This window comes from Pongo abelii, chromosome 2 (assembly GCF_028885655.2).
Source record: "Pongo abelii isolate AG06213 chromosome 2, NHGRI_mPonAbe1-v2.0_pri, whole genome shotgun sequence".
Classification (NCBI taxonomy): Eukaryota; Metazoa; Chordata; class Mammalia; order Primates; family Hominidae; genus Pongo; species Pongo abelii.
The window spans coordinates 206,759,221-206,785,892 of record NC_085928.1 but is presented as its reverse complement, the minus strand read 5'-3'; the positions used below and the strand labels follow the sequence as shown (position 1 = coordinate 206,785,892).

Below are 26,672 nucleotides of genomic sequence, written 5' to 3'. Positions count from 1 at the left end.
GAGTCCAAGAGGTCGAGGCTGAAGTGAGCGGTGAGTGTGCAACTGCACTCCAGCCTGAGCAACAGAGCAAGACCCTGTCTCAAGTAAGAAAAAAAAAAAAGGAATCCTTGCCCTTTCAGCCTCTCCAGTAAACAGGGATTACAGGCACGAGCTACCTCATCGGGCCTTAGTTTTTGAAGCTAGCAGAGGCCAAGATACAACAGGCTTCTAAAACAGAACCAGGGACTGGTGCTTATAAGCAGGGAATGCGGCAGAGTGCGATGGCTCATGCCTGTCATCCCAGCACTTCGGAAGACCAAGGTGGGCGGATCAGCTGAGGTCAGGAGTTGGAGACCAGCCTGGCCAATATGGTGAAACCCTGTCTCTAATAAAAATACAAAAAAATTAGCCGGTTGTGGTGGGGCGCGCCTGTAATCCCAGCTGCTCGGGAGGCTGAGGCAGGAGAATTGCTTGAACCTGGGAGGTGGAGGTTGCAGTGAGCCGAGATCGCGCCACTGCACTCCAGCCGGAGTGATAGAGCGAGACTTCGTTTAAAAAAAAAAATAAAAAAAATATATTTTTAAAAGCAGGGAGTGCACCCTAAGTCTCTTTCCTTCCTTCCTTTTTTTTTTTTTTATTGTTTTGAGACGCAGTCTCGCCCTGTCGCCAGGCTGGAGTGCAGTGGCGCGATCTCAGCTCACTGCAACCTCCGCCTCCCGGGTTCAATAGATTATTCTGCCTCAGCCTCCAGAGCAGCTGGGGTTACAGGCACGCGCCACCACGCTCATCTAATTTTTGTATTTTCAGTAGAGATGGGGTTTCACCATGTTGGCCAGGATGGTCTTGAACTCCTCCTGACTCAGGTGATCCGCCCGCCTCGGCCTCCCAAAGTGCTGGGATTCCAGGCGTGAGCCCCCGCGCCCGGCCGCCGCAATTACTTCTGCACCAGCCTAATACCTCAAGTCCATGAGCCTCAGGCCCCGCGTCTATTTCCTCCGACTGCGGCGCGGCTGATTCCGGGTAAGGCGGGTAGGAGCCGTCGCGGGTCCGGATGCGACCAGTTCCCGCCCAGCAGCCGGTGCGCAGGCGCGGGCAGGGAGGGCGGCTGGGCGGGGCGCTCGCAGGCTTCAGCGAGGCGGGAGGGCGGCCCTGTTGCCCTGGAGACGCTTTCCCAGCTGCCGGCCGCGACCGCGACCCGCCAGGCCTTCATCGCGAGCTACGCCCGGACCGAGAAGCCCCGGCCATGGCCACGTCCCTCGGAGTGTCCTTCTCGGTGGGCGACCGGGTGCCTGAGTCTGAGAAGAACTCAGGGGAGCCCGAGAACACCTATATTCTGCGGCCCGTTTTCCAGCAGAGGCGGGTAGAGGACGGGGTGTGGCGGGGCGACCTCAAGCGCGCTGGGCTGAGGGGCGGAGCTCGCCTGGGACTTGGGCCACGGAAGGGGCGCGGGGGACGCGCGGGGTCCGCGGGGCGGGAGGCCGCGAGGCGGGAGGCGCGAGGGCGGCCCTGCTCTGACATCCGGACGCCGCTCCCGCCGCGGGGGCCGCGGGGGACCCCACCCGCTTCCTCCGTGTTTGGGCGCCGGGCGCGTCTTAGGCGGGCGCCGCGGGAGTGTTGGTCCTGGGAAGCTCGCGATGGCGTCCTGAGTGAGGAGAGGTAGAATAGAGGCCGGAAGCCACTCGCGTCGGATGCCGTTCAGCCGTGATTCGAGGGTGACCGTGTGCACACGGGTGCCAGGATGGGCTCACTCCCGGCGCGGGAGCTGCGTGTGTGCAAAGTCCTACCCAGGTAGGATCCGGAGGCCCTTAGACCCCCGCACCGAGCCCTTGCCAGGATTAAGGCTGACGGGCTAGAGCAGAGGGTACTCCGCTAGGTTTGTAAGATCACTAACTTTATCTACACACACACACACAGATTGAAAAAGATGTCCTAGTCTCCTCTGTTGTTTGAAACCGGATTGCTGAATCTGATGCTTGGCAAATATGGAAAACAAGAATTTTGATTATAATGTGATACAAATGTCTTTGTTTATTTTTATTCTCTTGGTAACTCACAGAAAAAGTGATACAAATTTCATACAGGATTTTTCCCTTGGGTAGAATGAACGCAGAGAAAGATACCCTCAGTTATCTTGGTAAAAGGTTCTGAATGCCCAGAATGCCATTCAGCTGTATTTTTATTGATTTTATTTTATTTTGTGAAAGCGTGCAGAACAAAATTAACAACAAATATATATTTTGTTTTGGGGGAGAGGGAGTATGAGAAGCTCATTATTGGATGTATTGAGTTGCCTAATAAGCATCCATATGGAGCATGAGTTGGAATGTGTTGAAGTTCAGTGCAGGTCCAGGTTGAAGATATACATGTGGCCTATGATTTTTCTTAATCTGTTTATATTTTATAATAAATATGAAAAGAAGGATTAAGTGGTACTAATGACAAAAAGATGGGAGAAGCTGCAGTATGAAGGTAAGCTGGGGTTGTGGAGTCACCGACTAGATGTTCACAAATTGTTCCATTCAGGTTCAGGCCCTCCGTGGTTAAAGACTGTATCCATGCTGTGCTCAAGGAGGAACTGGCAAATGCTGAATATTCTCCAGAAGAAATGCCTCAGCTTACAAAACATTTATCAGAAAACATTAAAGATAAATTAAAAGGTAATCATGGTGATAACTGGAAATGACTCATTCTCTTCAGAGACTCAGTATTACCCATTTGCCCCCTCTCCATCTTTAAACAAAGGACATTGGGGCCAGGTATGGTGGCTCACGCCTATAATCCCAACACTTTAGCATGCCAAGGCAGGAAGATTGCTTGAGCTCTCGAGTTCAGTACCAGCCTGGGCAACATGGTGAGGCCTCATGTCTATTTTTTTTTTTTTTTGAGATGGAGTTTCACTCTTGTTGCCCAGGCTGGAGTGCAATGGCATGATCTTGGCTCACTGCAACCTCCACCTCCCGGGTTCAAGTGATTCTTCTGCCTCAGCCTCCTGAGTAGCTGGAATTACAGGCATGCACCACCACGCCTGACTAATTTTGTATTTTTAGTAGAGACGGGGTATCTCCATGTTGGTCAGGCTGGTCTCAAACTCCCGACCTCAGGTGATCCACCCGCCTCGGCCTCCCAAGGTGCTGAGATTACAGACGTGAGCCACCGTGCCCGGCCGACCTCATGTCTATTAAAAAACAAAATAAAGGCCGGGCGCGGTGGCTCACTTCTGTAGTCCCAGCACTTTGGGAGGCTGAGGCGGGTGGATCACGAGGTCAGGAGATCGAGACCATCCTGGCTAACACAATGAAACCCCGTCTCTACTAAAAATACAAAAAATAGCTGGGTGTGGTGGCGGGCGCCTGTAATTCCAGGTACTTGGGAGGCTGAGGCAGGAGAATCACTTGAACCCAGGAGGTGGAGGTTGCAGTGAGCTGAGGTCGCGCCACTGGATTCCAGCCTGGGTGACAGAGCGAGACTCTGTCTCAAAAAAAAAAAAAAAAAAGCAATATAAAAAAATAAAACATCTCTATTAAAAGATAAAAACGTAAATAGAATGTTAGCTGTGGATTCTATTAAAGATAACTTTTTCTTCAGTGTCTTGTCTTCTCTAATTATTTGGTGACTTTTACTCATGTAAGTTTTTGCAGATGGTGGGAAAGAGTGAAGATGTGAAATAAAACACTGTCCAAAAAGTCTTAGTATTCAGAAAGGCCAGAAAGTACAGGGACTCCTTTCCCCTGTATTTCTTGGTTGTTTCTTCCCCCAAGCTGTCAATTCCTCAGCCTGGCATTTAGTACCTGCAGTCCATCTCTCCTCCCTAATCCTTAGCTACTTCCCTTACTCAACCCTCGACCCCTACCAAACTACATCTGTAGAGCATATTTTGTGTTTTTCCTACCCTGTTCTCTTTGTCTCTCTGTCTGTTTTGTTTTTTTTTTTTTGAAATAGGGTCTTGCTCTTTTGTCCAGGGTGGAATGCAGTGGTGTAAACATGGCTCACTGCAGCCTTGACCTCCTGGCTCAAGCGATCCTCCCATCTCAGCCTCCCAAGTAGCTGGGTCTACAGGCTTGTGCTACCGTGCTTGGCTAATTTTTTAATTTTTAAATTTTTCTGTAAAGATGGTGTCTTGCCATGTTGCCCTGGCTGATCTTGAGCTCCTGGCCTCAAGTGATTTTCCCACCTAGGCCTCCCAAAGTGCTGGGATTGTAGGTGTGAGCCACTGCGCCTGGTCTCTCTCTTTTGTTAATAATGTTATACCATCTGATCTGAAAAGTTCTTTTTTTTTTTTTCTTTTTGAGACAGAGTCTCGCTCTGTTGCCCAGGCTGGAGTGCAGTGGTGTGATCTCAGCTCACTGCAACCTCCTCCTCCTGGGCTCAAGTGATCCTCCCACCTCAGCCTCCCAAGCAGCTGGAATTTCAAGCATGTGCCACCGCACGTGACTAATTTTGTCTTGAACTCCTGACCGTCAAGAGATCTGCACGCCTTGGCCTCCCAACGTGCTGGGATTACAGGCATGAGCCACCGCGCCTGGCCTATTTCCATCTGCTCTCCTTAGAAGACATCATTTTTTGAAGAGAAGGAATATCTTCATAAAAGTAATACATGCTCATTGTAATAAACCTAGACAATACAAAAAAGTATCCATAAGGTTTTTTTTTGAGATGGAGTTTTGCTCTTGTTGCCCAGGCTGGAGTGCAATGGCATGATCTTGGCTCACGGCAACCTCTGCCTCCTGGGTTCAAGCGATTCTCCTGCCTCAGCCTCCCGAGTAGCTGGGATTACAGGCATGTGCCACCACGCCCGGCTAATTTTTGTGTTTTTAGTAGAGACGGGGTTTCTCCATGTTGGTCAGGCTGATCTCGAACTCCTGACCTCAGGTGATCCGTCCGCCTCAGCCTCCCAAAGTGGTGGGATTACAGGCGTGAGCCACTGTGCCTGGCCCGTTAAAGTTTTAAAATATTAACCAAAGGCAGTTACTATTTAATATTTGTGTTTATTGTTTTTTTCTGAATTTTAGTTTTAGAAATTAAAAAATACAGAAAAGTACAAAGAATAGCAATCCTGTGTATTTCCATCATTAGTATATTAGCATTTTTGTTTTTAGACTTTTTAATGAAGTTTCATTGTTAAGATTTTTTGTAAAAAATGGTACGCATTCATTATACAAAATTTAAACACTAGAAAAATAAAATGAGAAAAATCACCTGAATGCCACCACCAATAAACAATCATTAATATTGGCCGGGCACAGTGGCTCACGCCTGTAATTCCAGCACTTTTGGAGGCCGAGGCGGGCAGATCTCTTGAGCCCAGGAGTTTGAGACCATCCTGGCCAACATGGCAAAACCCTGTCTCTTAAAAAAATACAAAAATTAGCCGGGCTGGTGGTGTGCATCTGTAGTCCCAGCTACTCGGGTGGCTGAGGCGGGAGGATCACCTGAGCCCAGGGACGGAGATTGCAGTGAGCCAAGATTATGCCACTGTGCTGCAACCTGGGCAACAGAGTGAGACTCTGTCTCAAAAAAAAAAAAAAAAAATCATTAATACTAGCCAAACATTACAACAGACTTCTTTTCTACATATATATATACATATATATGTGTGTATATATACATATATATGTATCGTATATATATATACATATATGTGTGTGTGTGTGTATATATATATATATATATATATACATGAACAAATGACAATGGGATATTGTAGACCTGTTTCCCATAGTCATGTCATATTCATTCTGTAACTGGATCAGTTGCCTCCTGTTTAGTTCCTTGACCATGTCATTTTCATTGTTGAGTTCTTTATTTCTTTTCTTTTTTTGAGACAGGGTCTTTCTCTGTCACCCAGGCTGGAGTGCAGTGGTGTGATTTCAGATCACTGCAGCCTCAACCTCCCGGGCTCAAGCGATTCTCCTGCCTCAGCCTCTCAATTAGCTGGGAAGAGTTCTTTATTTCAACTCTTAGATGATGAGATTTTGTTGTAAGTTGTTTTCAGAAAGGACTCAGAAATGCCATATTCCCTGGGTTCTTTTGTGTTTGAGAATGCCTGCCTTTTGCCTTTAAAGTAGAATATACTATGGGCCAGGCGCGGTGGCTCATGCCTGTAATCCCAGCAATTTGGGAGGCGGAGCCAGGTGGATCACCTGAGGTCAGGAGTTTGAGACCAGCCTTGCCAACATGGCGAAACCCCATCTCTACGAAAAATACAAAAATTAGCCGGGCGTGGTAGTGGGCATCTGTAATCCCAGCTACTTGGGAGGCTGAGGCAGGAGAATCACTTGAACCCGGGAGGCAGAGTCTGCAGTGAGCCAAGATAGTGCCACTGCACTCCAGCCTGGGCGACAGAGCGAGACTCCATCCCCCGCCTCTCCCCCCAAAAAAGTAGAATATACATTTTTTGAGGTAATAATTTATTTTCTTGACTCTTGTGCTTCATTGCCCTCTGACATTCAATGGTAACTTGTCTGTCAAGAAATCTGAGCCCAGCTTGATGTTCTCTGCTTAAGGAATCCTCACCTTTGGCTGGACGTGGTGGCTCACGCCTGTAATCCCAGCACTTTGGGAGGCAGAGGCAGGTGGATCACTTGAGGTCAGGAGTTCCAGACCAGCCTGGGCAACATGGTGAAACCGTGTCTCTACTAAAATATAAAATTTAGCCAGGCATGGTGGTGCGCGCCTGTAATCCCAGCTACTCGGAAGGCTCAGGTGGGAGAATCGCTTGAACCCAGGAGGCGGATGTTGCAGTGAGCTGAGATCATGCCACTGCACTCCAGCCTGAGCGACAGAGCGAGATTCCCTCTCAAAAAACCAAACAAAATCAAACAAAATCATAACCTGGCCAGGTGTGGTGGCTCACGCCTGTAATCCCAGCACTTTGGGAGGCTGAGGTAGGTGGATCACCTGAGGTCAGGAGTTCGAGACCAGCCTGACCAAGATGGTGAAATCCCATCTCTACTAAAAATGCAAAAAAAAAAAAAAATTAGCCGAGCGTGATGGCGCATGCCTATAATCCCAACTACTTGGGAGGCATGAGAATCGGTTGAATCTGGGAGGTGGAGGTTGCAGTGAGCCTAGATCTCGCCATTGCACTCCAGCCTAGGCAGCAAGAGTGAAACTCTATCTCCAAAAAAAAATTAAAAAGTTTCATAACCTGATTGAGTACTTATTTCATTGAGTTTGTAAGCTTACATTGTTCTAGTATTGTGAATTGATTGTGAGGAATAACTCTTCGTTCCTTGATTTGTATTACTTCCTAGGTTGATTTTTTTCTTTCTTTTCTTTTCTTTTTTTTTCGATGGAGTTTCGGTCTTGTTGTACAAGCTGGAGTGCAATGGCGCGATCTTGGCTCACCTTAACCTCCACCTCCCAGGTTCAAGCGATTCTCCTGCCTGAGCCTCCCAAGTAGCTGGGATTACAGGCGTGCACCACCACGCCCCGCTAATGTTGTGTTTTTAGTAGAGATGGGGTTTCTCCACGTTGGTCAGGCTGGTCTCAAACTCCTGACCTCAAGTGATCCACCCGCCTCAGCCTCCCAAAGTGGTGGGATTACAGATGTGGGCCACCGTGCCCAGCCAAATTTTTTCTCTTACACAGCTCCTTCCTTCCTTTCTTCCTTTCTTTCTTCCTTCCTTCCTTCCACTGGAAGTTTCTTTCTTTTCTTCGATATTTTTTGAAAAATTGTTTTGTGGACCAGGTGCGATGGCTCACGCCTGTAATTCCAGCACTTTGGGAGGCCGAGGCAGATGGATCACCTGAGGTCGGGAGTTAAGACCAACCTGACCAACATGGAGAAACCCCATCTCTAGTAAAAATACAAAAGTAGCCAAGTGTGGTGGTTCATGCCTGTAATCCCAGCTACTCGGGAGTCTGAGGCAGGAAAATTGCGTGAACCCAGGAGGCGGAGTTTGTGGTGAGCTGAGATCACGCCATTGCACTTCAGCCTGGGCAAGAAGAGTGAAACTCCATCTCAAAAAAAAAAAAAAAAAAAGAAAAATTGTTTTGTGGAGATGGTGGTCTTGATTGCACTTCAGCCTGGGCAACAAGAGTGAAACTCCATCTCAAAAAAAAAAAAAAAAAAAAAGAAAAATTGTTTTGTGGAGATGGTGGTCTTGTCATGCTGCCTAGGCTGGTCTTGAACTCCTGGCCTTAAGAGATCCTCCCGCCTCAGCCTCTAAAAGTGCTGGGATTACAGGCATGAGCCACGGCACCCAGCAGTAGCTTTGTTCTTCTTTGTTACTCTTTTGTTTTTGCTATTGCATCTTTGTTTATTGCCATTTGGCTACATTTCATTTTGTTGTGTCCATACATCATAATTGCTCTGATATGATGTGGGGGATTTTTAATTGCTCTGATATGATGTGGGGGATTTTTAATTGCTCTGATATGACGTGGGGGATTTTTAATTGCTCTGATATGATGTGGGGGATTTTTAATTGCTGTGATATGTGGGGGATTTTTAATTGCTCTGATATGATGTGGGGGATTTTTAATTGCTCTGATATGGTGTGGGTTTTTTTTTTAAGGTCCCCTCCCCACCATATCTGAGACTATTTTATTTTCCCCTCAGAACTGTGATTTAAGGGCTGAGTTTTTATTATTCTGGACACATTTCTGTAGGATTCGGGATTGGTTAGAGAAAGGAGGAAGCTCAGCTGAGTTGTGTGCAGTGTTTTTTAAAAATAACGTGGACTCTGTCTTTACACACTCTGAATCAGGTTCATGCCCCACATGGGAGATTACCTGTAGTCTTCAGATTGTCCAGTTTACAATGTAATCTTGGAAACTGCACGTTCATCAGAGAGAGCTGGCTCTGTTTCAGCTTCGCTTATTTCACTTCTTTTTTTTTTTTTTAAACTCTTTCCATTATTCCTTGGTCAAAAAAGTAGAAAGATTTTAAAATGCCCATTCTATTTTTTTCTCTTCAGACTTGGTGTTAGTGAGAATTTTCAGGATTTTGCTGCTTTAGCAACGTAGTTTCTGGGGTAAACAGCTAAATGGTGCTGGATCACCTCGTTTTGCTCTGGAATCTTCATTTTTTTTCTTGTCTGTCTTACTGAACAGCTTACAGTTTCTTGGAGATCCCATGCTCTCTGGCTGTGCACATGCCCCTCCGTCTCGGGCGTAGGGGAGATGGGGCTGACCTGGTCCCTCCCCTCTCACTCAGCCCTCAAGACTCAGCTTATTGGCCGGCCACATCTTCCAAGAAGTCTTTTCCAGTGATTTCTTGCCACTGCCCAGACAAACAGAGGAACTGCCCCCGCTGGCTCTGTGTTCCTGATGTACATCATACATGCCACTCCTTGAATTATAAGCATACTCAATTTATTTTTCTATTTTCTTTTTTTTTGAAATGGAGTTTTGCTCTTGTCACCCAGACTAGTGTGCAATGGTGCGATCTCAGCTCACTGCAACCTCCGCCTGCCAGGTTCAAGCAATTCTCCTGCCTCAGCCTCCCGAGTAGCTGGGGTTACAGGGACCTGCCACCATGCCTGGCTAATTTTTGTTTTTTAGTAGAGACAGGGCTTAACCATGTTGGCCAGGCTTGTCTCAAACCACCGGCCTCAGCCTCCAAGAGTGCTGGGATTACAGGTGTGAGCCACCGTGCCTGGCCTATTTTTCTATTTTCCTTTGAGTTCTTTATTACTGTGAGTTCTTTAAGGCAAGAAAAATGTCTTATTTATTTCTCTGTCTTGAAGGTTCAGCTCAGTAGCTGACTTACAGTAGGGGAAAAAGGAAGGAAGCTAAGGTTTATTGAAGGACTAGTATTTAACAGCACTGTTTAGATGCTTTAGATATTACTATATCTGACCAGGCACGGTGGCTCACGCCTGTAATCCCAGCACTTTGGGAGGCCAAGGTAAGTGGATCACCTGAGGTCAGGAGTTCGAGACCAGCCTGGGCAACATGGTGAAACACTTTTTCTACTAAAAATACAAAAATTAGCCGGGTGTGGTGGTGCATACCTGTAGTCCCAGCTACTGAGGAGGCTGAGGTAGGAGAATCACTTGAACCCTGGAGGCAGAGGTTGCGGTGAGCTGAGATTGTGCCACTGCACTCCAGCCTGGGCAACAGAGTGAGAATCCATCTCAAAAACAGAACAAAAAAAAGATACTACTGTATCTTATCTAACCTTATGACAACTTTGGGAGGTAGGTACTGATATTGCTGTTTAATAAGGGAGACTTAAACTGAAAAGTTAAATTACTTTCTAAGGTTATACACTTGGTGAGTTGTTAGGATCTGTCTTCACGTCTTCGTGACCCCCAGGCTTACCATCATATTCGTTAAGTACTTGTGGATTGAATGTTTATGTCCATTTCTGGGCAAATTTGTCTTCAGTAAGTAATTTAACTACACATTTGCTGATAAATAACCTTCTTATTTTTTCTTTCTAGAAATGGGATTTGACCGATACAAAATGGTGGTGCAAGTAGTGATTGGAGAACAAAGAGGTGAAGGAGTATTGTGAGTAGCTGGATTTTCCTTCTTGTTTTATTCATCTATATTTCTTATGAGGTATCTGTCCTTTGGACAATTCAGTAAGAGTGTCTTTACAAGAGTGAGGGGGGCCGGGTGTGATGGGTCACACCTGTAATCCCAGCACTTTGGGAGGCTGAGGCTGGCGGATCACCTGAGGTCAGGAGTTCAAGACCAGCCTGGCCAAAATGTCTCTACTAAAAATACAAAAATTAGCTGAGCATGGTGGCGCATGCCTGTAGTCCCAGCTACTCAGGAGGCTGAGGCAGGAGAATCGCTTGAACCCAGGAGGCGGAGGTTGCAGTGAGCCGAGATCATGCCATTGCACTCCAGACTGGGTGACAGAGCAAGACTCTATCTCAAAAATAAATAAATAAAATATCTTTATTATCTCTAAAATATTGTCAGTCCTTAATATCATAAAATATGCCATTATTGTTCAGATATCCTAGATTGCCTCATATATGTATGTATGTGTTTTCTTTCTTTTCTGTTTTTTGTTTAAAGGGACAGGGTCTCATTTTGTCACCCAGGCTGGTGTGCAATGGCACTATCACAACTCACTGCAGCCTTGGCCTCCTGTGCTCAGGTGATCCTCCTGACAGCCTCCTGAGTAGCTGGGACTGCAGGTGTGCGCCACCACACCTGGCTAATTTTCTTTTTTTTCTTTTTTTCTTTTTTTTTTTTTTTTGCGGAGATGGGTGACACTCTGTTGGCCAGTCTGGTCTTAAACTCCTGGGCTCAGGCAATCCACCAGCCTTGGCCTCCTGAAGTGGTGGACTTACAGATTTGAACCACCATGCCAGACCTATTATTTTCTTTTTTACGATTTTTTCAAATTCAGATTCAAACAAGGTCCACACATTGCATTTGGTTAATATGTAAATTAGGATTTCTTTTTTTAAGACATAGGATCTTGCTATATTGCCCAGGCTGGAGTGCAGTGGCTATTCACAGATGTGATCATAACACACTACAGACTAGAACTCCTTGGCTCAAGTGATCCTCCCACCTCAGCCTGCCAGGTAGCTGGGACTATAGGTGCACACCATGGCATCTGGCTTTAAATTTACTTTAATCTGTCATTTTTGCTGCCTCATTTCTCTCTTTCCTCTTTTAATCCTGCCATTTGATTTTATTTTTATGACAGTCTTGCTTCCTCACCCAGGCTGGAGTGCAGTGGCATGATCTCGGCTCACTGCAACCTCTGCCTGCCGGGTTCAAGTGATTCTCCTGCCTCAGCCTCCTGAGTAGCTGGGATTACAGGTGCTCACCACCACGCCCAGGTAATTTTGTATTTTTAGTAGAGATGGGGTTTCACCATGTTGGCCAGGTTGGTCTCGAACTCCTGACCTCAGGTAATCCACCCACCTTGGCCTCCCAAAGTGCTGGGATTGCAGGTGTGAGCCACTGTGCCCAGTCAGTTATGTATTTATTTATTTTTTCCTGCCATTTGTTTGTTGAAGAAATTGGTTTGTTTGTCCTGTAGAGTTTCCTATATTCTGGCAGTTGCTGATTATATACCTATGGTATTGTTTAATATGTCTTCTATTTCCTGTACTTCTTGAAAATAAGTAGTTAGATCTAGTCTTAATTAGCCATAGGTTTGAGGTTGGGGAAAGACTGTTTTCTGTACATCCTATTGCATCTTCTCAGAAGGTACAAAATAGCTGGTCATCTCTTTTTGCTTTGTTAAGGTTGATCATGGAGTTCAGATATTGTCAGATGGATCCATCTATTATAAACTTTCCCATCAGGGCCGGGCGTGGTGGCTCACACCTGTAATCCCAGCACTTTGGGAAGCTGAGGCAGGAGGATCACTTGAGCCCAGGAGTTCCAGACCAGCCTCGCAACACAGCAAAACTCTGTCTCTACAAAAAAATACAAAAATTAGCCAGGCATGGTGGCACATGCCTGTGGTCCCAGCTACTTGAGAGGCTGAGGTGGGAGGACCTCTTGAGCCCAGGAAGGTTGAGACTGCAGTGAGCCGTGATTGTGCCACTGTACTCCAGCCTGGGTGACAGAGTGAGACCCTGCCGCAGATAGGTAGGTAGGTAGGTAGGTAGGTAGGTAGGTAGGTAGATAAGTGATTACATTGTCTTCTAGTTTCCATTGTTTCTGTTGAGAAGTCAGCTGTAAGTTTTATTATTCAATTTAAGATGATATGTCCTCTCTAGCCACTATTACTTTCTTTATATTTATTCTGCTCAGAGCACTCAGAGTCTCTTGAATCTATGGGTTGATTTTTTTGTTGTTTTTTTTTTGAGATGGAGTTTCGCTCTTGTCGCCCAGGCTGTAGTGCAATGGTGCGATCTTGGCTCACTGCAAGCTCTGCCTCCCAGGTTCAAGAGATTCTCCTGCCTCAGCCTCCCGAGTAGCTGGGAGTATAGGTGCCCAACACCATGCTCGGCCTTCTAAAGTCCTGGGATTACAAGTGTGAGCCACTGCACCCAGCCAGGTTGATTTTTTTTATCAGTTTGGGAAAATTCTTAGCCATTACCTGTTTAAGAAAAATAGTTTTTGGCCAGGTGCAGTGGCTCACACCTGTAATCCCAGCCCTTTGGGAGACTGAGGTGGGTGGATCACTTGAGGTCAGGAGTTCGAGACCAGCCTGGCCAACCTGGCGAAACCCTGTCTCTACTAAAATTACAAAAAATTAGCCGGGCATGGTGGTGCACACCTGTAACCCCAGCCACTTGGGAGGCTGAGGCAGGAGAATTGCTTGAACCTGGGAGGTGGAGGTTGCAGTGAGCTGAGATCATGCCACTGCACTCCAGCCTGGGGAACAGAGTGAAACTCTATCTGAAAAAATAAAAAAATAAAAAAATAAAGTTTTTATTTTAAAATAGTTTTAGATTTATAGAAAAGTTGCAGAGTTAGCATATACTCCACACCCAGTTTCCCTGTTACTATAAGAACAGTAATTATGCTATTGAGACAGTTCTTGCTCTGTTGCCCACGCTGGAGTGCAGTGGTGCAACCGTGGCTCACTGCAGCTTTGACCTCTTGGGCTTAACCAGTCCTCCTGCCTCGGCTTCCCAAAACACTGGGGTTACAGGCATGATCTACCGCACCTGGACTCCCTGTTGTTAACATCTACATAGTATGGAACATTTATTATAATTAATGAACCAATATTGATACAGTGTTATCAAATAAAGCTTTGTTCTGATTTCTTTAGTTTGTTCCTAATGTCCTTTTTCTGCTTTAGGATTCTATCTAGGATGCCACATTAAATGTCTCTTTAGGCTCTTCTTGGCGGTAACAGTTTCTCAGACTTCCTTGTTTTTCATCACCTTGACGTTTTTGAGGAGTACTGGTTAGGTGTTCTGTAGAATGTTCCTTCACTGGGACTTTTCTGCTAATAATTAGTCTGGGGTTACAGGGTTTTGGAAGGAAGATCACAGAGGTGAGACGCCATTCTTGCCATATCTCATCAATGGTACATACTGTCAACATGACATGTTACTGTTCGTGTGAACTTTGACTCCCTGCCTGAGCTAATGCTTCTCAGGTTTCTTCGCTATAAAGTTACTCTTTCTATAACTGCTCAGTGGGTTCACCTTGCCGGCTGCCTAGACAGAGCGGATTCATCATGACAGGGGAACTGCCGTAGAGAAAGAGTAATTCACGCAGAGGAGGCTGTGCGGGAGACCGGAGTTTTATTATCATTCAAATCAGCCTCCCTGAGCATTCGAGGAGCAGAGTTTTTAAGGACAGCTTGGTGGGTGTGGGGAGCCAGTGAGCAGGGAGTGCTGATTGGTCAGGGCTGAAATCACAGGGACTCGGAGCTGTCTTCTTGCGCTGAGTCAGTTCCTGGGTCGGGGCCGCAAGATCAGATGAGCCAGTTTATCGATCAGAGTGGTGCCAGCTGATCCATCAAGTGCGGAGTCTACAAAATATCCCAAGCGCTGATCTTAGGAGCAGTGTACGGAAGGTCAGAATCTTGTAGCCTCCAGCTGCATGGCTCCTAAACCATAATTTCTAATCCTGTGGCTAATTTGTTTGTCCTACAAAGGTAGTCTAGTCCTCAGACAAGAAGGAGGTCTGCTTTGGGAAAGGGCTGTTACCGTCTTTGTTTTAAACTATAAACTAAGTTTCCCCCCAAGTTAGTTCAGCCTACGCCCAGGAATGAACAAGGACAGCTTGGAGGTTAGACGCAAGATGGAGTCGGTTAAGTTGTATCTTTCACTGTCTCAGTCATCATTTTGCAAAGGCGGTTTCATTTCCTCCGTGTTCATCCTATACTCATTAGGAGGAAATCACTGTGTGCAGCCCACACTGAAAGAGCAGGGAGTTAGGACTCACCTCCTCGAGGGCATCGTATCTGCATAAATTCTTTGGAATTTTCAGCACAGGAAATTTGTCTCTCCTCTCCCATTTATTTTTGTATTCTGTCATTTATTTCAATGTGGACTCATGGATATTTTATACTTTGGATGATTATTCAATACTACTGTATTTATTTTGTAGTTCTAATTGTTCCAGCTTGGCCATTGAGAGCTTTCAGTTGATCCTGTGTCCCACTGACTCTACTATTGTGGGTTTCTTTGAGCACTTCCTTACTTTCTGGCACTATCAGAAGCTCCATTGTGTTCATTCCCTGCCCCAGCCCTAGAATTCAGCCATTTCTCCAAAGAGCCCCTGTTCAATGTGTTGGAGAATGGCATTAGAAACTAAGCTCGGGGCCCTAGAGGTGGCCGTTCTCTTTTAAAACACTGCTGCTGCTCCATCCACTCTGCTCTCTTTATAGGACCTAGGTTACATGTATGTTTGGTCTTTTCTCAGTATTCTACATGTCTCTTATGCTTTTTTCTGATTTTTCTATTTCCTCTCTGTGCTTCAGTTTATATATTTTTCTTTTTTCAGACGGAGTCTCGCTCTGTCGCCCAGGCTGGAGTGCAGTGGCATGAGCTCGACTCATCGCAACCTCCACCTCCTGGGTTTAAGCTATTCTCGTGCTTCAGCCTCCCAAGTAGCAGAGACTACAGGCGTGTGACACCATGCCCAGCTAATTTTTGTACTTTTAGTAGAGATGGGGTTTCACCGTGTTGGCCAGGCTTGGCCTCCCAAAGTGTTGGAATTACAGGCGTGAGCCACTGTGCCCGGCTAATTTGTGTATTTTTCTATTGACCTTTTAGGTCAATAATCCTCTTTTCTGTTGCATCTGATCTGCAGTTAAACCCATAAACTGAGTTCTTAATTTCAGTTATTGTATTTTTCAGTTTTGGAATTTACATTTAGTTTTTATAGATTTCAGTTATCTAGTAAAAGGCTTTATCCTTCAATCTTTTTTAGCCCTCCCCACTCTATTTTTACATTTTAGTCATACTAGTTATTTTATTTTATTTTGTTCTATTTTTGAGACAGAGTCTCACTCTGTCGCCCAGGCTGGAGTGCAGTGGTGCCATCTTGGCTCACTGCAACCTCCACCTTCCGGGTTCAAGCAATTCTCCTGCCTCAGCCTCCCGAGTAATTGGGATTACTGGTGCCCACCACCACACCCGCCTAATTTTTGTATTTTTAGTAGTGACAGGATATCACCATGCTGACCAGGTTTATCTGGAACTCCTGATCTCAAGTGATCCGCCCCCCTCAGCCTCCCAGAGTGTTGGGATTACAGGCGTGAGCCACTGCGCCCAGCCACAGTAGTTATTTTCATGTCGTTATATGCTTACTCTGGTATCTGGGTCATGTGTGAGTTTGTTTCCATTGTATTTTTCTTGATAATCATGTATATGGCTTTGTCTCTTGGCATGCCTAGTTTGAATCTTAGATATTGTTTAAAAGAATTGTAGACCTCCAGATGATATTATTTTCTTCCAGAAAGGACTTAACACTCTCTTCTGCTGTGCAGGAAGAGTATTGGCTGCTTACCTTCAGGTACTGAGCTGAATTGAGGTTGGGTTACAGTTTTATCTTTTTAAAAAATTTTCTTTTCTTGTGCCAACTCATCTGAGAGTTGCGGTTTTAAAAAGGCCGTATCTTAAATTCATCTCTTTTTTTTTTTTCTTTTTTGAGACAGAGTCTCAACTCTGTTGCCCAGGCTGGAGTGCAGTGGTGCGATCTCAGCTCACTGCAACCTCTGGCTCCTGGGCTCAAGTGATCCTCCTGCTTCAGCCTCCCAAGTAGCTGGGACTGTAGGCATGAGCCACCATGCCCAACTAATTTTTGTATGTTTTTGTTGAGATGGGGTTTCACCATGTTGCCCAGGCTGGTCTTGAAGTCCTTGGCTCAAGTGATTCTCCTGCCTCGGCCTCCCCAAGTGCTAGGATTATAGGTGTGAGCCATTGCACCCAGCCTCACCCTTGTTTCTTTCTTTCTTTTTTTTTTTTTTTTTTGGAGACAGTTTCGTTCTTGTTGCCCAGGCTGGAGTGCAATGGCATGATTTTGGCTCACCACAACCTCAGCCTTCCGGGTTCAAGTGATTCTCCTGCCTCAGCCTCCCGAGTAACTGGGATTACAGACGCACGCCACCACGCCGGGCTAATTTCTGTATTTCAGTAGAGATGGGGTTTCACCATGTTGGCCAGGCTGGTTTCGAACTCCTGACCTCAGGTAATCCACCCGCTTCGGCCTCCCAAAGTGCTGGGATTACAGGCGTGAGCCACTGTGCCTGGCCCCCTTGTTTCTGAATTGTAACCCTCCAAGTCTTTCAACCAAGAACCTCGAGTGTTCATTAGGCCTCTACAGGCCTCTACCTCCAACAGGTACTGACTTTCAGATCTTGTCTCCTCAGCATAAAACTTTGCTCTTCATGTCAGAGGCTTTTTCCTTAGTGTACTAGTTTCCTGTTGCTGCTGTAACAAATTATCACAAACCCAGTGCTTAAAATGGCACAAATATATTACTTCACAGTTCTGGAGATCAGAAATCCAAAATGGGTTTCATTGAACTAAAATGAAGATGTCAGCAGGGCTGCATTCCTTCTGGAGGCTCTAAGAGAGAATCTGTTTCCTCGTCTGTTCCAGTTAGAGACCCCTAAACTCCTTATAGCCCATAAGCCGTTTCCTTGTCTGTTCCAGTTAGAGGCCCCTGAACTCCATAGCCCGTAAGCCGTTTCCTCCAATTTCAAAGCCAGCAGCACAGCATCTTCAACTCTCTGACTCTGACCCACCTACTCCCTCTTTCTTTTGTAAGGACCCTTGTGATTTAGTCATACTAGTTATTTTATTTTATTTTATTTTATTTTATTCTGTTTTTGAGACAGAGTCTCACTCTGTTGCCCAGGCTGGAGCGCAGTGGTGCGATCTCGGCTCACTGCAAGCTCCACCTCCCGGGTTCACACCATTCTCCTGCCTCAGCCTCCCGAATAGCTGGGACTACAGGCGCCCACCACCACACCCGGCTAATTTTTTGTATTTTTAGTAGAGACGGAGTTTCACCATGTTAGCCAGGATGATCTCGATCTCCTGACCTCGTGATCCGCCTGCCTCAGCCTCCCAAAGTGCTGGGATTACAGGCGTGAGCCACCGCCTGCAGCCTGAATTCAGCATGTCTTGAAAAGAAAACCTACCATGTGATATGCTCAGTTCTACTTTCTCCTTTTTTATGGGATCTTCTTCCCTCCAGAATCTGATTTTACCTCCTTAGCTGTGTTAAGACTGCCGACTCTGCTGGGCACAGTGGCTCACTCCTGTAATCCTACCACTTTCGAAGGCCAAGGTGGGCAGACTGCCTGAGCTGAGTTCAAGACCAACCTGGGCAATATGATGAAACCCCATCTCTACCAAAAATACAAAAAATTAGGGCCAGGCATGGTGGCTCATGCCTGTAATCCCAGCTCTTTGGGAGGCCGAGGCGGGCGGATCACTTGAGGTCAAGAATTTGAGACCAGCCTGCCCAACATGGTGAAACCCCGTCTCTACTAAAAATATAAAAATTAGCCAGGTGTGGTGGCGGGCACCTGTAATTCCAGCTACTTGGGAGGCTGAGGTAGGATAATTGCTTCAACCCGGGAGGTTGTGGTTGCAGTGAGCCAAGATTGTGCCACTGCACTCCAGCCTGGGCAACAGAGTGAAACTCCATCTCAAAAAAAAAAAAGAAAAAAAAAATTAGCCAGGCATGGTGGTGCATGCCTGTCATCCCAGCTACTTGGGAGACTGAGACATGAGAAGTGCTTGGACTGGAGAGGCAGAGGTTGCAGTGAGCTGAGATTGTGCCACTGCACTCCAGCCTGGGTGACAGAGCAAGACTCTTTCTCAAAATAAAATTAATAAATAAAAAATTTTTAAAAAGTAAAGACTGCCAGCTCTCTTACTAGTTAAATTTTCCCTCAGTAATTTGTTCTTTACCTGGGCAAGGCCCAGATTCTCAGCATCTAGTCCTGTGCCCTGAATTGGCAAATCCTCCAGGAAAAAAAATCTGCTGCAGAATATCAGCTTACCTCCTAGAGTTCACCTCTTTCTGGAATTTTGGCTCCTCTAGGCCTGTTTGCTTTGGCAGCTCCCTGATTCATTTTATCCAGCTTTTCTTACTGTTCTTGGTGGGAACATTATTAGCCTGCTACAAACTGTACCATTACACCTCTTCCAAGTCACACCTGTAATCCCAGCACTTTGGGAGGCTAAGGTGGGCCGATTGCTTGAGTTCAGGAGTTTGAGACCAGCCTGGCCCACATGGTGAAACCCTGTCTCTACAGAAAATACAAAAATTAGCCAGGCGTGGTAGTACACGTGTGTAGTCCCAGCTACTCGGAAGGCTGAGGCAGGAGAATCACTTGAACCCGGGAGGTGGAGGTTGTAGTGAGCTGAGATTGTGCCACTGCACTCCAGCCTGGTTGACAGAGTGAGACTTCCTCTCAAAAAATAAAATAAAATATAAATAAATAAAAGAATTGGGGTCTCACTATTTTGTATTTTTGTCTCAAAAAACAAAAAAAAACTCTCTCTCTTTCTCTTGTGGTGTGTGCTTGATTCTGCTTCTTGTCATGTCTTCTCACAAGTCTTTTAAGAGTAAGCGATTCCTGGCCAAGAAACAAAAGCCAAATCGTCCCATTCTCCAGTGGATCTGGTTGAAAACTGGTAATAAAATCAGGCACAACTGGAAAGGAGACACTGCAGAACAGCCAAGCTGGGTCTATAAGGAACTGCACATGAGCTGGCGCACATATTCACTCTGTATCAAGGTCCCGGCCATCTTACCATAGCAAGCTGAAAACGTCACCACTGTCTGAACAGTTGAACGTGTTTTATTGGGAATATATTTTTTCTCTTTGTTTATATGCCCTGCGATAGTAGGCTGGATTCAGTAATAAATATGTGAGACCTTTTGTTTCAGGAAAAAAAGAACCAATATAATATAAGGTATATGTATATGTTTCTCTGTGGGTATGGGTTGTGAACTGCCTGGGTTCAAAGCCAAGCTTTGTTACCTAGTTGTATGACCTTGTACACTTAATTTCTCTAATCCTCAGTTGTCACATTCACTAAATGGGTATAATTATAGTACCTCATAGGATTCAGTGAGTTAATACACATAAAACACTTAGACTAGTGAATGGCACAAAGTAAGTGCTCAATAAGTGTTTGCATGATAAATCATACACATATGTTTAATACAAATGTAAAACATTTGTAATTATTTTTTTCACTTATTATTATTATTTAGTATTATTTTGTGAGACAGAGTCTCACTGTCGCCAAGGCTGGAGTGCAGTGGCACAGTCTTGGCTCACTGCAGCCTCCACCTCCTGGGTTCAAGTGATTCTCCTGCCTCAGCCTCCCGAGTAGCTGGGATTACAGGCGTGTGCCACGATGCCCAGCCAATTTTTGTATTTTTAGTAGGGATGGGGTTTCACCATGTTGGGCAGGCTGGTCTCAAACTCCTGACCTCAGGTGATTCGCCCGCCTCAGCCTCCCAAAGTGCTGGGATTACAGGTGTGAGCCACCATGCCCGGCCTATTTTTTTCACTCAACATTGTATTGTGAATAGCTTTTCATATTCTTGGAATTTTTTTTTTAAGAGCCAGGGTCTTGCTGTGTCTCCCAGGCTGGAGTGCAGTGGTGCGATCTCAGGTCACTGCAAGCTCTGCCTCCCAGGTTCATGCCATTCTCCTGCTTCAGCCTCCTGAGTAGCTGGGACTACTGGCGCCTGCCACCACGCCTGGCTAATTTTTTGTATTTTTAGTAGAGATGGGGTTTCACCGTGTTAGCCAAGATGGTCTCGATCTCCCAACCTCGTGATCTGCCCACCTTGGCCTCCCAAAGTGCAGAATTGTTTTTTTTTTTAAGAGCCAGGGTCCTGCTGTGTCTCCCAGGCTGGAGTGCAGTGGCTGTTCACAGGTGTGATCATCACATACTACAGCCCTGAACTCCTGGACTCAAATGATACTCCCTGTCTCAGCCTCCTGAGTTGCTGGGACTACAGGGACACGTCACTGTGTCTTGCAAAACTTTTCTTTAAGGTCTACATAGAATTTAATTGCCAGAAAACATCATTATTTCTTTTTTCTTTTTTAAAAAAATTCTCCCAGCTGAGAAATACCATAATTTCATTTACCAATCCAGTCCTATTGGGCATTTAAGTTGTTTCCATTTTTAATTGGCCTTTATTTTGACTAATATTTTTTTCTTATCAAGAATTGCAGAGAGGAGAATAGCCAATTTCAAGGTAGTTTAGCATTCTGTAGAGATATTTCTGGAGTTATAATTAGTTAGAAGACTGAATTCTAGTTCAGAGTTTGCTCCTTTTTCTGGGACTATAAAATGATCAGGTTGGACTAAATCTGTTGGGCTCTTTCTGTGCCTTCCTTGTCCTGTTATTGTGCAGGAGCTGAGCTCATTCAAAGTCACACACAAATCTCTAGTATTGATCCCTGTAGCCATCAGGTAGGTTCTGAGGCTGTCAGAGTCCCTGGCTGGTCACCTCTAGTTGCAAGCAGCTTCATCTGACTCTAGTTTCTCCGGTTTACCCAGTATACTCTCTGGTACAAATGCAATACTCTGTGGGTACGTACCTGTGAAAGGTTTGCAAGTACAGATCTATGAGAATGTATTAAGGAACACTTTTTCTCATGGCAGGTGTGTGTCATTTAGGTCCTTGTTATATTGTTGATAATTCTTCATTCTTGGATTTTTTAGCATGGCTTCTCGCTGTTTCTGGGATGCTGACACTGACAGCTATACTCATGATGTTTTCATGAATGTAAGTGTATTTGGAAACCTCTTTTCCCTTTCTAAGGACGTGGGCACTGCAAATCAAACTACTTAGTATTGATTGGGATGGAAAGACACTGCTGTCTTAGTCATTCATCTTTGACTTGTGAATGAAATGATTTTACTGTTAGTTTTTGTGTTACTAAAGCAGAAACCTAGAGTGCTGCTTATAGGCAAGGAAACTTACATGTTTACATATGACATAATTTTTCATGGGTTTGAATTTCCGAATAGCATATTATTTAGTTAGCATATTATTTAAACATTATTTTTAGCCACTTCCTCCATAAATCACTGTGTTCTAAAACTCAATCCTGATAATCCTTATTAAAGTAATAATTTATAACTAAAATTTTAAAATCACTTATTTGTTCATTTGAACCAATCGCACTTTGCTAAGTTGCAAACAAATGTGGATGGCAGGGATTCCATGAGCAAAGGTCATTTTTCTTTTAGTAATAAAACTTATTACTTTATCTTAAAGCCATTTATTAAAATTAAGCAAAAATAAAGAGGAATCTTTAAAAAGAGGTTTCAGGCCAGGTGTGGTGGCTCATGCCTATAATCCCAGCACTTTGGGAGGCCAAGGAGGGCGGATCACCTGAAGTCAGGAGTTCAAGACCAGCCTGGCCAACATGGTGAAAGCCTGTCTCTACTAAAAATATAAAAATTAGCCAAGCATGGTGGCGGGCACCTGTAATCCCAGCTACTCAGGAGGCTGAGGTAGAAGAATTGCTTGAACCCCAGAGGCGGAGGTTGCAGTGAGCTGAGATTGTTCCACTGTATTGCAGCCTGGGTGACACACACACACACACACACACACACACACTAGAAGAATCACACACACACACACAACACTGTAGAAGAATCACTTGAACCCCGGAGGCGGAGGTTGCAGTGAGCTGAGATTGTGTCACTGTATTCTAGCCTGGGTGACACACACACACACACACACACACACACACACACACACACACACACACACACACACACACACACACACACACACACACACACACACACACACACACACACACACGACACACACACACACACACACACACACACACACACACACGACACACACACACACACACACACACACACGGTTTCATTAAAGTTATTATTTTATATTTACTCCAGAAATGATCGCATCCTCTATTCATCTACTCCCAGGTTGTGAATACATAGAGTCAGAGTTAGAGTGGAACAGAAACTAGATTGAGTAAATTAAGAGTGAGGCCAGGCAGGGTGGCTCACGCTTGTAATCCCAGCACTTTGGGAGGCCGAGGCATGTGGATCACTTGAGATCAAGAGTTTGAGAGCAGCCTGGCCAACATGGTGAAACCTCTTCTCTGCTAAAAACACACACACACAAAATTAGCCAGGTGTGGTGGTGCACGCCTGTAATCCCAGCTACTTGGGAGGCTGAGGCAGGAGAATTGCTTGAACCTGGTGGCGGAGGTTCCAGTGAGCCGAGATCGCACCACTGCATTCCAGCCTGGGCAGCAGAGCAAGACTCTGTCTCAAAAATTAAAAAAAAAGAAAAAAGAAAAAGAAATAAGAGGGGGATTCCATCTCCAGCTCTGTCACTTTCTAATTGAATGACTTCAGGTAAGTCACTGGATTTTTCTCACATTGTATCAGTGACATTAGGAAGCTGAAGTACATTTTCCCAAAGACTGGCTGTGACTGCCTTAGGATCATTTGGGAAGTTGTTTAAAATATAGACGCTGGGTCCCTGTTCAAATAGATTCTGATCAAATAGGCCAGGGGTTAGATCAGTGAATCAGAATATTTAAAAAGTTCCCCACGATTCTGCTGACTGCCAGATATGGACACTGCTTATGTAGATGATTTTAAGGTAGCTTTTAGCTCTAAAATTCTATGGCGTCACCAAGGTTTTATTTTTATTATTTTTTGAGACAGTTTTGCTCTTGTTGCCCAGGATGGAGTGCAGTGGCGCAATCTCAGCTCACCACAACCTCCACCTCCCGGGTTGAAGCGTCCTGCCTCAGCCTTCCGAGAAGCTGGGATTACAGGCATGCGCCATCACACCTGGCTAATTTTGTATTTTTAGTAGAGACAGGGTTTCTCCATGTTGGTTAGGTTGGTCTGGAGCTCCCGACCTCAGGTGATCTGCCCGCCTCGGCCTCCCAAAGTTCTGGGATTATAGGCGTGAGCCACTGCGCCCAGCCCCACCAAAGTTTTATTTTATGCTTAACTACCCTAGGGATCAGGGGCTGGACAGTGGGAAGTACTATGTAAATCTTAATTTATCAGCTATCTTTGGGGGAAAAGTCAAGCTAAGAAGATGGTTTTTTTTGCTGGGTGCAGTGGCTCATGCCGTAATCCCAGCACTCTGGGAGGCCGAGGCGGGCGGATCATGAGGTCAAGAGATTGAGACCATCCTGGCCAACATGCTGAAACCCCGTCTCTACTAAAAATACAAAAATTAGCCAGGTGTGGTGGTGGGTGCCTGTAATCCCAGCTACTGGGGAGGCTGAGGCAGGAGAATTGCTTGAACCTGGGAGGCAGAGGTTGCAGTGAGGCGAGATTGTGCCACTGTACTCCAGCCTGGAGACAGAGCGAGACTCCGTCTCAAAAAAAAAAAAAAAAAAGCATCTTGTTTGTTTGTTTGTTTTGAGACGGAGTCTAACTCTGTCACCTAGGCTGGAGAGTGGTGGTGCCATCACGGCTCACTGCAACCTCTGCCTCCCAGATTCAAGCAATTCTCCTGCCCCAGCCTCCCAAGTAGCTGGGACTACAGGTGCATGCCACCACGCTCAGCTAGTTTTTGTATTTTTTAGTAGAGACAAAGTTTCACTATTTGGTCAGGCTGGTCTCCAACTCCTGACCTCAGGTGATCTGCCTGCTTTGGCCTCCCAAAGTGCTGGGATTACAGGCATGAGCCACTGGGCCTGGCCAAAAAATGCATGTTTAGATGATACAGTTCATTCATACAACAAATAGTTCTGAGCTCCTATTATGTGTCAGCTTCTGCACTTGAGGGGCTAGGGACAAAATGATGAATAAGACAGGCATGGTTTCTGCCTATTAACATCCAGTGGGAGCCACTCAATACTCAAATGAACAAATATGTAATAAAAAACTTTAGGCCGGGTGTGGTGGCTCATGCCTGTAATCCCAGCACTCTGGGAGGCCAAGGCAGGCGAATCACCTGAGGTCAGGAGTTCAAGACCAGCCTGGCCAACATGGTGACAACCCGTCTCTACTAAAAATACAAAAACTAGCCGGGCAAGGTGGCGGGCGCCTGTAATCCCAGCTACTTGGGAGGCTGAGGCAGGAGAATTGCTTGAACCCAGAGGGCGGAGGTTGCAGTGAGCCAAGATTGCGCCACTGCACTCCAGCCTGGGCAAGAGGGCAAGACTCTGTCTCAAAAAAAAAAAAAAAAAGCACTTTATTTGGGAGATTCCAGGAAACATTAGTAGAGGCAGAGGAAATAAGAGAGGAGGGAAAATCATGTGGTATTGAGCGGAAAACTGCTGGATGACAGGGCTCAGTCTGTTGGAGAACTCTGGGTGGTGCTGTAGAACAGGGCCACTCACAGTGGGGTGCACAGACCAGCAAGCACCACTCTGTGACCTGTTTGTTACAGGTCCATGATGAGGTAAGCAATACACTGAGTATAAGTGTTGGTTTAGAAACTCTTACAGCAATTTGACAAAGTAATCTTTTGTGCAATGAATCTAAGAAAAAAAATAGGGGCTGTATTTTGTATGTTCCTTTTTTTCATTTCATGTTCTGAGTTATCTATTTTTATTGCATTTTACAAAAGCATCCTTCCATGAAGGACCGGAAGTTAAAAACAAAGCAGGTCCTTTATCACAGCACTGTTGTAGAACACAGTTCAGAGTTATCCACCCAAGGAGCCAGGGAGCTGGGCTAAACCAAAGAATTTTGCTTTTGGTTAATCATCAGGTACTTGAGTTGAAATTGTTTTAATCCCATCATTACCAGGCTGGAGGTGAGGTTAGTGGTTCAGGAGTTGCTGAGGCAGGTGGAAATCTTGGAATAAATGCCTAAAAAGTGTTTTAAGCAATTTGACTGGGCTCTGGAAAGCATTTTGTGATTCTGAACTAAACGATGGACAAGTAAATTTTATCAATTCAGAACAAACACCCAGAGACTATTTGTCTTATCCAGAATTTATGACAAGGTCCTGTTCTTATTATCAGTGATACTTATAATATGGTTTCTTGGGATGAGTAATGCAGTTTACTCCAAGAAATTCAAAGCATTTCGTATATTATTTCTGTGATAAATCAGGAAATATGTGATGATTATTTTATGAATATGTATTACTTAAAGTTCATTAGTTCACATTTTATTTTTACATTCAGAAAATCTAATTCTTTACCCATCCTAACCTTTTAGCAAGCAATTTTGTAGTCACCCTCAGGCAAGCAATAGTGTAGCTATACTCTGGAAACCCTTCACTTCTTGAAGAAGGAAAAAGTCTTCCTGATTGAAAATTGGTGGCTGGGCGAGGTGGCTCACGCCTGTGATCCCAGCACTTTGGGAGACCAACGTGGGTGGATTGCTTGATCTCAGGAGTTCAAGAACAGCCCGGGCAACATAGTGAGACCTCATCTTTACAAAAAATAAACAAAATTAGCCCGGTATGGTGGCATGCACCTGTGGTCCTAGCTACTCTGGAGGCTGAGGTAGAAGGATTGCCTGAGTCCAGGAGGTCGAGGCTGCAGTGAGCTGAGATCACACCACTGCACTCCAGCCTGGGTGATAGAGTGACACCCTGTCTCAAAAAAGAAAAAAAAAATGGGAAAGATCTGAGATGCTGTCAGTTTCAATTGCCTGTGCTGCTCTCATTCCCTCTTTAGTACTAACATTCTGGATGTGTGTGTGTGTGTTGTATTTGTTTTTTAGGACAGTTTATTCTGCGTTGTAGCAGCATTTGGCTGTTTCTACTACTGAATGAATCTTTGAAAAGCTGGGAAAAGACATGACCGTGAAGAAATCTGAACTTTTTAATATTGTTAAATATCTTGACAAAATAAAGATGTTAGTAGTTTGACAACTGAA

The 26,672-nt window shown here is 45.3% G+C and overlaps 1 protein-coding gene and 1 long non-coding RNA gene across 12 annotated transcripts in view; one reads left to right on the top strand and one right to left on the bottom strand.

The window, feature by feature from the left end:
• Positions 1–1,133, bottom strand: part of LOC103890337 (uncharacterized) — a 12,490-nt gene extending 11,357 nt beyond the window's left edge. For 3 of the 6 annotated variants that reach the window (XR_010139388.1, XR_008523386.2, XR_002913371.3), the window contains exon 1: positions 937–1,115. This is a non-coding gene — a long non-coding RNA (uncharacterized LOC103890337). Of the gene's footprint in view, positions 1–936 lie in introns of all 6 variants that reach the window. The other 3 variants (XR_010139387.1, XR_002913370.3, XR_008523387.2) reach the window with 3 other exon arrangements.
• DYNLT2B (dynein light chain Tctex-type 2B) lies at positions 1,128–26,672 on the top strand. Of its 6 annotated transcripts, XM_054551066.2 has the most exons (7): positions 1,259–1,339; positions 1,576–1,767; positions 2,503–2,636; positions 10,371–10,440; positions 16,279–16,335; positions 21,534–21,597; positions 26,517–26,672. In XM_054551066.2, exons 2-7 carry the CDS (start codon positions 1,718–1,720, stop codon positions 26,562–26,564), a joined length of 423 nt encoding a protein of 140 aa, XP_054407041.1. In that variant the 5' UTR covers positions 1,259–1,339; positions 1,576–1,717; the 3' UTR covers positions 26,565–26,672. The 6 variants fall into 6 exon arrangements, with proteins under 6 accessions (XP_024096962.2, XP_002814495.3, XP_054407042.2 ...); XM_024241194.3 differs by lacking the exon at positions 1,576–1,767 and having other exon boundaries at positions 1,128–1,335; XM_002814449.6 differs by lacking the exons at positions 1,576–1,767; positions 16,279–16,335 and having other exon boundaries at positions 1,128–1,335.